Source organism: Bos indicus x Bos taurus, chromosome 26 (genome assembly GCF_003369695.1).
Source record: "Bos indicus x Bos taurus breed Angus x Brahman F1 hybrid chromosome 26, Bos_hybrid_MaternalHap_v2.0, whole genome shotgun sequence".
Classification (NCBI taxonomy): Eukaryota; Metazoa; Chordata; class Mammalia; order Artiodactyla; family Bovidae; genus Bos; species Bos indicus x Bos taurus.
Window position 1 is genome coordinate 35,270,414 of NC_040101.1, and position 14,560 is coordinate 35,284,973.

The 14,560-nt window shown below is 37.7% G+C and overlaps 1 protein-coding gene and 1 non-coding gene across 3 annotated transcripts in view; both read right to left on the minus strand.

The window, feature by feature from the left end:
* Nucleotides 1-3,746: 3,746 nt before the first annotated feature.
* The window catches only part of LOC113884563 (cytochrome P450 2C19-like), a 35,443-nt gene continuing 24,629 nt past the window's right edge, over nucleotides 3,747-14,560 (minus strand). For both annotated transcript variants that reach the window (XM_027529209.1, XM_027529210.1), the window contains exons 7-9: nucleotides 12,138-12,325; nucleotides 5,182-5,323; nucleotides 3,747-4,270 (exon numbers count right to left, since the gene is read on the minus strand). In XM_027529209.1, the coding sequence (XP_027385010.1) occupies nucleotides 4,089-4,270; nucleotides 5,182-5,323; nucleotides 12,138-12,325 (512 nt within the window). In that variant the 3' untranslated portion in view covers nucleotides 3,747-4,088. The remainder of the gene's footprint in view (nucleotides 4,271-5,181; nucleotides 5,324-12,137; nucleotides 12,326-14,560) is intronic.
* On the minus strand, nucleotides 7,874-7,945 carry TRNAS-GGA. Its single transcript has one exon. It is a non-coding gene; the product is annotated as a tRNA-Ser (tRNA).

The following is a 14,560-nucleotide window of genomic DNA, read 5'->3' on the forward strand; positions in this document are numbered from 1 at the left end:
TCTGAACTGTGTCAAACTCAAGTACTCCACCAGCCGTTTTCAAAATGACATAGACTAGTAGCTGTTAACTGCAAGTTTGTAGTTTCAAAACTGCCTGCTTCACAGTTATTCAATCATTTCAAACACAACCAATCCTCGCTTAACAAGAATCTTTACATCTTGCCATCTCCAATCCTCATATTTTTTTCTGGCTTAAAATAACACTAATTTATTATATTACAATTCTAGAGGTCACAAGTCTGAAAATTAAGGTGTTGACGGGGCTGCATTCCTCCTGGAGGCTCTCAGGAGAACCCATTTCCTTATCTTTTCCAGTTTCTAGAGGCTATCTGAGTTCCTTAGCTCACGACCACCTCCTCCTTTGTCAAGGTCAGCAGCACAGCATATTCAATGTTCTTTGATCCCCTTGACCTCCTCCTTCAGGGACTCTTGTGATTCCACTGGGTGTGGCAGGTAATCTAAGAGTATTTTTCTAGTCTCAAAATACTTACTCTTTAAAATTCTTAATTTTCTGTACAATTTTTAAAGGTTATTTTCCCTTAACAGTTATTACAAAATATCCAATCCTAATTCTTGAAACAATTTTCCATTTTTGCCTTTATAAACTTTCACATTTTGTAGTCTGGAAGAATAAAGTTTAAGCGTTTTTTGGATCTGTGTGTCCTGGGCAGCAGTCCTAACAAACCCCAAATAAACACTTCGTGATTTCAACCAGATCTCCATTCTGGTAATTCATAGTTAACAATAATAAAATTTAAACCTCTTAAACAACCAAAGACATATAAAGCAACTATATAAGTAAATGTACATGACTTTTACCTTGAAATCTCAAGTCTAAATTTGAATAATTTTTTTAGATTTCACATATAAGTGCTATCGTATAGTATTTTTCTTTCTCTAACTTATTTCAGTAAGCATAATATTCTTTAGGAACATTCACCTTCCTGTAATTGGCAGAATTTCATTCTTTTTATGCCTGAGTAATACTCCATTGTATGTTTATACTGCATCTTCTTTTTCTGTCTGCCTGTTGATGGATCCTGGGTTGCTTCTATGACTTGACTTATAAGCAGCGCTTCTATGAACACTGGGCTGCATGTATCTCTTTGAATTACTGTTTTCATTTTCCTTGGCTATATATCCAGGGGTGGAATTGCTGGATCATATGGTAGTTCTATTATTAGTTTTTAAGCACACTCCTTACTGTTTTCCATGGTGCCTGCACCACTTTATATTCCCACCAACAGTGTACAAGAGTTTTCTTTTCTCTTCACCCTCTCCAACATTTGTTATTTGTGGTCTTTTTGATGATAGCCATTTTGACAGGTGTGAGGTGATTTCTCATTGTCTTTCTGATTTGAATTTTTCTGATGATTAGCAAGTCAGGAAGCAACAGTTAGAACTGGACATGGAACAACAGACTGGTTCCAAATAGGAAAAGGAGTACGTCAAGGCTGTATATTGTCACCCTGCTTATTTAACTTCTATGCAGAGTACATCATGAGAAATGCTGGGCTGGAAGAAGCACAAGCTGGAATCAAGGTTGCCAGGAGAAATATCAATAACCTCAGATATGCAGATGACACCACCCTTACGGCAGAAAGTGAAGAGGAATTAAAAAGCCTCTTGATGAAAGTGAAGGAGGAGAGTGAAAAAGTTGGCTTAAAGCTCAACATTCAGAAAACGAAGATCATGGCATGGGAAATAGGTGGGGAAACAGTGGAAACAGTGGCTGACTATTTTGGGGGGCTCCAAAATAACTGCAGATGGTGATTGCAGCCATGAAATTAAAAGACGCTTGCTCCTTGGAAGGAAAGTTATGACCAACCTAGATAGCATATTCAAAAGCAGAGACATTATTTTGTCAACAAAAGTCCATCTAGTCAAGGCTATGGTTTTTCCAGTAGTCATGTATGGATGTGAGAGTTGGACTGTGAAGAAAGCTGAACACCAAAGAATTGATGCTTTTGAACTGTGGTGTTGGAGAAGACTCTTGAGAGTCCCTTGGACTGCAAGGAGATCCAACCAGTCCATCCTAAAGGAGATCAGTCTTGGGTGTTCATTGGAAGGACTGATGCTGAAGCTGAAACTCCAGTACTTTGGCCACCTCATGCAAAGAGTTGACTCATTGGAATGACCCTGATGCTGGGAGGGATTGGGAGCAGGAGGAGGAGGGGACAACAGAGGATGAGATGGCTGGATGGCATCACTGACTCGATGGACATGAATTTGGGTAAACTCCAGGAGTTGGTGATGGACAGGGAGGCCTGGCGTGCTGTGATTCATGGGGTCGCAAAGAGTCAGACACGACTGAATGACTGCACTGAACTGAACTGAACTGATGATTAGCAATGTTGAACATCTTTTCATGTGCCTGGTAGCCATCAGTATGTCTTTCTTTAAAAAGTCTATTCATATCTTCTACCACTTTTAATAGAATCGTTTGTTTGATATTGAGTTGTATGAGTTGTTTATGTATTTTGGATATTAACCCCTATTGGTCATATTATTTGTAAACATTTTCTCTAATTCTGAAGGTTGTCTTTTTGCTGATGACATCCTTTGTTGTATGAAGTTTTTATGTTTAATTAAGTTCATTTGTTTATTTTTGCTTTTATTTATTTTGCCTTAAGAGACCAATCCAAAAAAAATATTGCTATAATTTATGTCAAAGAGTGTTCTATGTTTTCTTCTTTGAGTTTCATGGTTTCTCGTCTTACATTTAGGTGTCTCACCAATTTTAAAGTTTCTTTTGTGTATGGTGTAAGTAAATGTTCTAATTTCATTATTTTACATGTAGTGCCACGTTTTCCCAGTACCACTTATGGAAGATACTGTCTTTTCACTATTGTATATACTTGCCTCCTTTGTCATAGATTAGTTGACCACATGTGCTTGAGTTTATATCTGAGCTGTCTGTTCTTTTCCATTGCTCTGTCTGTGCTTACGCCATACCATGCTATTTTGATTACTGTAGCCTTGTAGTATAGTTTGAAGTCTGGGAGCTTCATTCTTTTTTCTCAAGAGTGCTTTGGCAATTCATGGTCTTTTGTAGTTCTACATGAAGCTTAAAATTGTTTGTTACAGTGCTGTGGAAAATTTCAAGGGTATTTTGATAAGGATTACATTAAATACATAGATTGCTTTGGGTAGTATAAATATTTTCACAACATTTTTTGCCAGTCCAGTAGCTTCATTGTATAGTTTGAGATCAGAAAGTATAATGCCTCTGGCCTTGTTCTTCTTTCTCAGGATTGCTTTGGCTTTTCAGGGTCTTTTTGGTTACACACAAATTTTAGCATGGCCTCTCTATTTCTACTGTTCATAATACTCCATTATGCTTTCAAAATCCATGGCATCAAAGAGATGGCCCCTCTTTTAATTACAACTTGTGAAACGTGTGTTCTCTCTCATTTTGGAAACAGACTGCCTATAGGTGATTTCTTATACACAATCTCATTGATTTCTGTTCTGATTTTTAATTGTGGTTTTCTGTGTCTGACTTTTAATTGCTCACTATCACTGATCTCAATATTCCCTACAGGATGAAGCTGCTCTTGAAAACAATTTCTCTCATTTTTTAAACCAAATCTCAAATAAGTACATACAAGCATTCAAGGGAGATTTTCTGCTCTCATTCCCTCTGTCCTCTGTGTGTATCACTATAACGACCGGCATGACATCTTTGTCTTTTTTTTTTTTTCCTTCTTACTTGCGATATGCACAAAAGAAGGAAAGACTGAGAAGTGGGTCATCAGATTCTGCTTTTTATTAGAAAAAACATGCACTGGAGAAATAGGTCTCATTGGCACACATTAATCATCATGCATTACTTTGTACTGAGTACATGGTACAAGGCACACACTACTACTTAATATTAGATAGGTATTAGCATATGTGATGGCCAATACAAATGTTACAGGATAGGGAGAATAGCAGATATATTTCCGTAGTGAAATTGCACAGGGAATGAGAAGAGGTCAGAGATGTGTTCTCAGGAAAGATTACCATGACACTGGTGAACAATGCCCCCCATGAAAGGGAGTTAAAGATAACACCACTGAGGAAGCTGTATAATTTAGCATTCTTCACACAGGAATAAAGCAGAGCTGGTAAGGAGGTGGCACATTAGCTATCCCAGTAACAGCTGGGGTGGTGTCGAGGTCCTTTGGGTCAACCACAGATTTCAAGGTAAATGTTTGTAAAATTGTGGTCAGGAATAAAAACAGCTCCATGCGGGCCAGGCCCTCTCCCACACAAACCCGTTTTCCTGAAAATAACAAACACAGAGAGTACATACTCCTTGAACACTGTGTTTCTGGCTGCCAGAAACAGACTATGCAGTAACTTTTTGATGAATGTTTGAATGGATGGATGGAACGCAAATGGTTAGATAGACAGATGGACAAAGGGTAGACACTCATGTTATCCATCTAACATCTAATCTTAACAGGTATTCTCTCAGCAGATATTTACTGAGTTATCAGACCTATATCATATACTTCATTAAGTGTATTGTAACTCCATTTTGACATTTTCAAGGTCCCATCATTTTTTTTTTCTAGAAATACTCATATATTGGTTGTATTTTGTTCCTAGTGATGGTCCAATGTCTTTCTTTCCATTCTTCACAGCCTCTATTCTCTGTTGGAAGTATATCAAATCTACATCGACCTTGAAGTTTTAAAGTTTTATAACACAGAGTTACTTTTGTCTACAATGCACTTCTCTTGTATTTTCAGAATGTAGCTTAAATTTTATTTTTGAATTAGAAAGAACTGGGTCACCTCTCCAAAGCTCCAATAATCTACTCCAAAAATGAGGATGTCTCATAGGGAGGGAAAGTGTGTGGGCATTGGTACTGCTGTCTCTCATCATGGAAAAAGAGCATTTTGACCAGGCACAGAATGGGCACTATGGAAGTTCCAAAGGATGCCCAAAGGCACCTTGTCCACTGAAAGTGAAAGTCACTCAGTAGTATCCGACTCTTTGCAACCCGTGTGCCGTCCATGGAATTCTCTAGGCCAGAATACTGGAGTAGGTAGCCTTTCCCTTCTCCAAGGGACCTTCCCAAACCAGGGATTGAACACTGGTCTCCCTCATTGCAGGTGGATTATTTAACCACTGAGCCACAAGGGAAAATTGTCCACTGAAGCAATGAAAAAAATAAATGTGTGTTACCTGCTGAGAAAGCCATGAAATAGTCGCTCTTCCTAAAGTTGCCATTCTCATCCAGGAAGTGGCCAGGGTCAAATACCTCTGGGTTGGGGAATTCTTTGTCATCATGCAGCACAGAAGTCAGTGATGTTAGTATATCTGTGCCCTGGAAAGAACAGATGAAGATAAATTAAACTATGAAGAAGTCACAGACCTAGAAGAACTGCTGAAAATCATTTAGTCCAATCTTAGGATCAATAGATGATTAATTTTGGTTCAAAAGAAGGTCAGTGGCATTTTGAGTCAGACAGAACAAGTAATAAGGATAAGTTTAAGACTAGTGGTGGTGATGCTGCCAAAATGAACACTGGCAGCATCTGAAATACTCAGTACATGGGTCCTAGAACTTATGAATCCATTCTGCTAATCACCACATTAGGACATGGTATCTGCCCCCACCAGCTGCTTTATCATTTCAATTTTTACTCATCTCCTATGTGGATTATGGTTTAATGTGGAAGTCTCTATTGTGCTTTAAATGTCTCAAATTATCTGTTTGTATGGCTTTTGTAAACAGGCATTTGATCTAATACAAAATAACCTCTTCTATAATAACAATGTAAGTACAGTAACAAATATTATTGTTTATCATTGACATGCAGATTGTATGTCTTTATTTTAAAATATAGGGCAGACTTCATCACAGATTAATCCTAGATTTGAAACACAGAAAGGACTGTAAAATTCACAAAATCATTTCACAGTAATTCAGCTTACGATCATTAGTTTAAGCAAGTTTTATCTATTAACACTAAAACTATTGGGTAAATGATTGACAAGAAAGATACAAATCTATAAAGTACCAAGTAATCTTTTATTAATTAAATGTGAAAAAAAGGACCTGTTTCATGGAGTAATCTGGCAGATACCATTTTATCATGTGAACAATACTGCTGCTGCTGCTGCTAAGTCACTTCAGTCGTGTCTGACTCTGTGTGACCCCATAGACGATAGCCCACCAGGCTCCCCCGTCCCTGGGATTCTCCAGGCAAGAACACTGGAGTGGGTTGCCATTTCCTTCTCCAATGCATGAAAGTGAAAAGTGAAAGTGAAATCGCTCAGTCGTGTCCAACCCTCAGCGACCCCATGGACTGCAGCCTACCAAGCTCCTCTGTCCATGGGATTTTCCAGGCAGAAATACTGGAGTGAGGTGCCATTTTTAGTCCATATCAGACCACAATTACATTGTGGGGGAGGTTATGAACAATACTACATAACCAATAATGGGATAACTCACGTATGTGCCTTCACCTACCCAATGAATTTCAGTGGGAAACACAAAGCACCTATATAGTTGAAATTGTAACTGGAATCTATGTCCAGAAAACAATCACACAAAACCAGCCTGAGGAATATTTCACATGACTACTAAATTGCACTCTTCACAGAGTTAAAATGTACTAAAAGAGAACAAAGAGGGCAAACAAAACTAGTAACAGGAGAGAACAGGGAAAACAAGGAAAAGATATCCAAATTATAATCTTGTTTCCAGCCTGGACACTGATTTTCAAAGAAAAAAAGCCATAAAGTTTATTACAGAAAAACTAGGAAATTTTCAATATAGGCTGTACACTAAATAATATTATTCTATCAATGATAACTCTTGAGTATAATTGCTATTATTGCTCTGTATACAAAAATTGCTATTTTGAGCTATACATACGTAAATAGAGAAGTGTAGAAAAGTAGATGATAGATTGATAAATGAATATTTGTGGAAGAAATTTTTACATATTGAGGTATGGAGAAGTCATTCTAGTTTGTAAACTTGAATTTAACTTAAATGCTAACTAGAACATCCTATTTGTGGCCTATCAAACATACGCACTAATTATTAAGAAAATGTATATTGAACAGAAATAAAGAATGTCCATGTTAAAAATAAAGATTAAATGCCTCCTTTCTTGGACACCAATGTTGAAACTCTTGCAACAAGAAGACTCCTCTCTCAAGTGCCAAGGCCATACCAACTTGCTGTGCATATGTTGATAATCTGTTTTTGAAACCTTGTAAGAATGTATCTCTGGCTTCCTGATTTTCTTTGCTCTGACAAGATATACAATTGTGTGGATAAACCATACCTCTCCAGAGCAGTTCCTCAGAGTTATCTGAGAGGTTGTCTTCCGGGCTATAGTCCTCAGTTTGGCTCAAATAAAACTCTTTTCTATTCCTATTACAGATTTTTTATTGATTATCTCTCAACATTGCAAAAGCAGGTAAATATACAAATTCATGTATAACATACATATGAACATGTTTTTAATGTTCTATGTTTAAAAAATAATTAATGCAAACTTGAGGAATCTTCCATCCCCTAAGTTTATCATATAAAAGGTATACAACTCTTTATTATTCCCTTGTTTGTGTTTATATAAGAAATAAATAACACATCTAAGATAACAAAAAAAGGTGCAAAAGGCAATACTTTCAGCAAATGCTGCTCAAACAAATGCATATTTCATAGAGAAATAAAAGAAGCATAATCATTACTCTTAGTCATAAGTAAAAATTACCCGCATGAAAGTGAAAGTGAAGTCGCTCAGTCGCGTCTGACTCTTTGCGACCCCATGGACTGTAGCCTACCAGGCTCCTCCCTCCATGGAATTCTCCAGGCAAGAGTACTGGAGTGGGTTGCCATTTCCTTCTCCAGGGGATCTTCCCGACCCAGGGATCGAACCTGGGTCTCCTGCATTCCAGGCAGATGCTTTAACCTCTGAGCCACCAGGGAAGCCCTGCATAAACCATCATCTAAATGTAAGCACTAAAATTATGAAGTTTATAAGGGTAAATCTTTCAGACCCTGTGCTGGAAAACGTTCTTTAGATAAACAAACAAACAAAAACAATCCCACACATCAATCTTAGAGCATTGCAAAATGTTCTTTTAGACAGACTTATATACTAACAAATATCAACCTATGTGCAAATATGGCCTTAGTACAAACAATGACCTAAGTATTTTAAATGGAAAATAATCAAGGAAGACACTTTGTGGCACATGGGAATTATATGCAATCTAAATTTCTGCTTCCAAAAAGACAGGGATATAGCCATTCTTGTTTGTTTAATATGTCCTTGACTACTTCCATGCTACAACAGCAGAAGTATACAAAAGGATACAAAAGGCATCAGACACTTCAAAGCTTCAAATTCTGAAATACTTACACTTTGAAGTATTACATAAATACTGTAATACTCCTGTCTTAGAGCATTCTCCAGTTAGCTCAGTGGCTCCAGACTTGATAAAACTAATCACTTACATGATTGGTAAAAAGGTATAACAGAATCAGCCTCCTAATAATCTTATTGAAAAAGACCCTGATGCTGGGAAAGATTGAAGGCAAAAGCAGAAGAGGGCAGCAGAGGATGAGATGGTTAGACAGCATCACTGACGTAATGGACATGAAATTAAGGAAACTGGAAGACAGTGGAGGACTACAGAGCTTGCTGTGCTACAGTCCATGGGGTCACAAAGAGTTGGACGTGACTTAACGACTAAACAAGAATAAAACTCAATATTTATGTTTCTACACTGGGGGGACTATGCAGAAGGGATGGTCATCCCCAGTATTTGGTAATAGACATATGACATTATAATGGTCATTTCCCAATACCGTGGATGTGAGAGATGGGCCACTCCATTCTAGTACAGTGTTTCCCACATACTTAGAAATAAGAGGAGAAACAAGCTTGATCAATTATTACCTTAGACCCCAATGTCACAAAAGAAAAGTCTTCTCTCAGTATGTCCTTTGGTTAAAAAAATAGTAGACTTGAAGTTCTAACCCTTGTATCAAAACTGCAATCACTGAGACAAGTCTCACAATCTAGTAAACTCATCAATTCTGTCTTCTCCAAGGATTGGCACTAGTACTTGTATCTTAAGAATCTCATTGCTTTCTTTCCCCAACAAAATACAAATTTTAGTTATATTATTTTATAATTTTAATAATACTATGACTTGGCTTCAAGTAGATAAGAGAAGTTTTCAGCACACCAACTAGAAAGTCTGAATATATACAGATATTCTGTTAGAGAGCATGAGAAATCTGCTAAGACAAAAATCTGTCTCAATATTCCAAAGTTTGGAGAACCTCAAAGAGGAAAGCTGACACCTAAAGTTAATATTAGTCTCTGTCAATGTTCAAATTTTACTCAAAATACCCAAAATGGGAGAGGTTACATCATTCCATCTGCCAAGGAGGAGAGGGATGGACCCTTTCTGGAAGAAAATAAATAACATCTGAACTCCGCATTTTTTCATTTATAAAAATTGGTATTTAACCAAAAGTAACTAGGCATTTCAAAGACACAACTAAGCGGCCAAAGATAGAAGTGAGGAAAACAATAAATATACACCCAAACTATGAAATATTTCTCACCTAATTTTATCATGCCAGCATGACCTTTAAAACAAAAATCCAATGAAAAAATGTTGAGGAAGAAAAGTTGTAAACCAAAAATCTCTTAAACCATAATCAGTAAAGTCCTGAACAGAATGTAGCAAAAGAAATCCAACTGCATATATATATATTTATAATAGGCATATTCAGTGGGAAAAGTGAGGTCAATGTATACAACCATACCAAGACATCAATTTGAAAAAAATTATATACATGTTCACCACTAAAAATAGCATTAAAAATGAGAACATATTTTTTACTCTGATTCTTTAAAAAGTATGTAGCAAAATGTACATAAAACATCATTCAGTTCAGTCGCTCAGTCGTGTCCAACTCTGCGACCCCATGAATTGAAGCACACCAGGCCTCCCCGTCCATTACCAACTCCTGGAGTTCACTCAAACTCATGTCCATCAAGTCGGTGATGCCATCCAGCTATCTCATCCTCTATCGTCCCCTTCTCCTCCTGTCCCCAGTCCCTCCCAGCATCAGAGTCTTTTCCAATGAGTCAACACTTTGCATGAGGTGGCCAAAGTACTGGAGTTTCAGCTTTAGCATCATTCCTTCCAAAAAAATCCCAGGGCTGATCTCCTTCAGAATGGACTGGTTGGATCTCCTTGCAGTCCAAGGGACTCTCAAGAGTCTTCTCCAACACCACAGTTCAAAAGCATCAATTCTTCGGTGCTCAACTTTCCTCACAGTCCAACTCTCACATCCATACATGACCACTGGAAAAACCATAGCCTTGACTAGACGGACCTTTGTTGGCAAAGTAATGTCTCTGCTTTTGAATATGCTATCTAGGTTGGTCATAACGTTCCTTCCAAGGAGTAAGCATCTGTTCATTTTAGGGCCGCAATCACCATCTGCAGTGATTTTGGAGCCCAAAAAAATAAAGTCTGACACTGTTTCCATTGTTTCCCCATCTATTTGCCATGAAGTGATGGGACCTAATGCCATGATCTTCGTTTTCTGAATGTTGAGCTTTAAGTCAACTTTTTCACACTCCTCTTTCACTTTCATCAAGAGGCTTTTTAGTTCCTCTTCACTTTCTGCCATAAGGGTGGTGTCATCTGCATATCTGAGGTTATTGATATTTCTCCCGGCAATCTTGATTCTAGTTTGTGCTTCTTCCAGCCCAGCATTTCTCATGATGTAATCTGCATATAAGTTAAATAAGCAGGGTGACAATATACAGCCTTGACGTACTCCTCTTCCTATTTGGAACCAGTCCATTGTTCCACGTCCAGTTCTAACTGTTGCTTCCTGACTTGCATATAGGTTTCTCAAGAGGTAGGTCAAGAGGTCTGGTATTCCCATCTCTTGAAGAATTTTCTACAGTTTATTGTGATCCACACAGTCAAAGTCTTTGGCATAGTCAATAAAGCAGAAATAGATGTTTTTCTGGAACTCTCTTCCTTTTTCCATGATCCAGTGGATGTTGGCAATTAATTTGATCTCTGGTTCTTCCGCCTTTTCTAAAACCAGCTTGAACATCTGGGAGCTCACAGTTTACATATTGCTGAAGCCTGGCTTGGAGAATTTTGAGCATTATTTTACTAGCATGGGAGATGAGTGCAATTGTGCGGTAGTTTGAGAATTCTTTGGCATTGCCTTTTTTTGGGATTGGAATGAAAACTGACCTTTTCCAGTCCTATGGCCACTGCTGAGTTTTCCAGATTTGCTGGCATATTGAGTGCAGCACTTTCACAGCAACATCTTCCAGGATTTGAAATAGCTCAACTGGAATTCCATCATCTCCACTAGCTTTGTAGTGATGCTTTCTAAGGCCTACTTGACTTCACATTCCAGGATGTCTGGCTCTAGGTGAATGATCACACCATCATGATTATCTTGGTCGTGAAGATCTTTTTTGTACAGTTCTTCTGTGTATTCTTGCCACCTGTTCTTAATATCTTCTGCTTCTGTTAGGTCCATACCATTTCTGTCCTTTATCGAGCCCATCTTTGCATGAAAATATCATTATCAATAGTGAAATGTTAACCGCCATTCTTCTGAGATCAGAAATAAAAACAAGGCTAAAAGAAAGTTATTAGCCCAGACAGCATGACAATGTATAGAGAAATTGCAATTAATCTAGAGGGAAATTTTAAACACTGATTTTAAATTTGGCAAGATTGCTTCATATAAAGTTATTAAAATGATAAAATCAGTTATATTTTCAATCCAGATAGCAGAATGGAAAAGGCATTTTAAAACATTTAAAACAACAATAAGCACCTAAGGGGGAAAAAGGATTCATTTGGAAATATAAACAGTTAACTTTCATCAAACCAAATAAAAGAAAGAGAAAATTTGGAAGTCTTGCACTGCTAGCTGTCAAAATCTGTTATAAAGCTTACAGACTAAACTTGAAAAAAACACACAATTCATCAAGCCTGCACACAGATGATTACTTATACTTCTTTTGTCTTGCTTTCATAGAGGATGGCACACAAACTGTCTAAAATGGGAACTTCAGTACCACTGAGGTCAGTATAAGAGAAACCAATGTTACCTTGGGGATGAGGTAGTTTCTGAATTTCACGTCACAATTCACAGCATGAGGTACACTCGTAGGAGCCAGGTCAATGTATCTCTGGATCTCATGCAGCACAGCATCCATGTAGGGCATGTGGGTCCTGTCCTGCATGCAGGGGCTCCGGTGTCTGCCAATCACACGGTCAATCTCTTCCTGGATCTTAGCTGATAAGAGATAAGTAAGACTGAAGAAGAAAAAAATGCAAACCACATTTGCAGAACAATTCAGAGATATATGATGCTTCATGAGGTATCCCAACAGCATTATACACTTAAGTTATATGCTCAGAAATGGACCTCGACATGGAGAGAGAATTGCCATAACACAAATACATGTAAGTCTCTGACAAGCTAGACTTAAGATACAGCTAAACAGACTTGTATGTTAGCATACACAGTAATACAAGCAGAAATGATAAAATGTTTGAAAATAAAAACACAACACAAGGTCAAGAAACTAAAGTCGTTGGAGGGAGAAAAACAGGAATCTATTAATTTTATATCAAAATAATATGTGGATTGAAAAGGTAAGTTATATGTGTTTTAGTGTATTTGTGTATTGTATGTGTGCAATATGCAGTGCTACTCTCTTCCTCCAATTGCCAAATGCTGTCACTCTCAACATTCTAGTGGTTTCTTCTGAAATTTTTGCCCTGTTTCTAATCAATGACTCTGTTTCTATTTTTTACGTAGATTTTTAAACAATATCTGATTTCCTGGTATGAGAGTTGAGAATTTACATCTCTATCCCACCTCATACAAAATACACACACAAATCCCCTTACTCCACTTTCAATATATTTACACCATAATTTTTAGCTCTCAAAACATTCATTTTAACATCATTCTGACTAAATAAACATGCTCACTCTTAAGAAAACTATGATTATGCTTCCTTTTGGTACTTTCTTGGAGCTTACTATGTTTCTTTAGTTCAATTCATAAAACTCCATACCCTGATTTAGGAGTCTTTCCAAATACTGAGGTAGATGTTTCAAACTCCTAATAATTTCCCTATTATTCAGAAGTCACAAACAACCCATCACCTTTTGTCTTTTGTTCTTGGCATCTCCTTTCATACTTGCTTTATCCACCTGATCCATTTAGAAGTGGACATTTGCCAAGCCTGCTATCTAGCAACAGCCCTGACACTTTTTCTGCTTCATGAGTTCTCAAGATCCCCAAAGCCCATGACTTCCTCTGACATGACTTCAGGCATTTGAATATGAAAGTTTGATACTTGACTTGAATTCTGATGCCTTACTGAACTCTAATCCTTTATCTATGACATGCTACATCTCTCTGAAAGTTTTTGTGATTTTCTCTTTTATTCTGCTGTTCTGAAATTTCATGACCTGGGTCATGGGGTGGAAATTTTTATTTCATTCACTCTGCTAGACATGTTGAGAGAATTTTCTATCTACATGGTAAAGTTTGGAGGCCTTTTCTCCAGAGTCCTCACTCTCTGGAGTTTTTCTCTGGCATGCTCAAATTCAGAAAGCAGGATGGAGAAAGGAGCTAAGAGTCCCTGAATTCAAGAAGAGAATTTTTCCCTAAACTTTGCTCCAAGTTGTGACCTCACTCTTTGCCCCTGTCTCTGCCCAGTGTCCTGAGTGTAAAGCCTCTTAGTTTCAGTTTCTCTAGGCAATAAGCTTCTCCCATCCTATGGGGGAAAGAATGACCTGATAAAAGGAGCTGTCAAAGGGTCATGCTATTTCAAATCTTGAAAGATGATGCTATGAAAGTGCTGCACTCAATAAGTCAGAAATTTTGGAAAACTCAGCAGTGGTCACAGGGATAGAAAGGGCCAGTTTTCATTCCAATCCCAAAGAAAGGTAAGGCCAAAGAATGCTCAAACTATTGCACAATTGCACTCATTTCATACGCTAGTAAAGTAATATTCAAAATTCTCCAAGCCAGGCTTCAGCAATACGTGAACCATGAAATTCCAGATGTTCAAGCTGGTTTTAGAAAAGGCAGAGGAACCAGAGATCAAATTGCCAACATCCTCTGGATCATTGAAAAAGCAAGAGAGTTTCAGAAAAACATCTATTTCTGCTTTATTGACTATGCCAAAGACTTTGACTGTGTGGATCACAAGAAACTGTGGAAAATTCTGAAAGAGATGGGAATACCAGATCACCTGACCTGCCTCTTGAGATACCTGTATGTAGGTCAGGAAGCAACAGTTAGAACTGGACATGGAACAACAGACGGGTTCCAAATAGGAAAAGGAGTACGTCAAGGCTGTATATTGTCACCCTGCTTATTTAACTTCTATGTAGAGTACATCATGAGAAATGCTGGGCTGGAAGAAGCACAAGCTGGAATCAAGATTGCTGAGAGAAATATCAATAACCTCAGATACGCAGATGACACCACCCTTATGGCAGAAAGTGA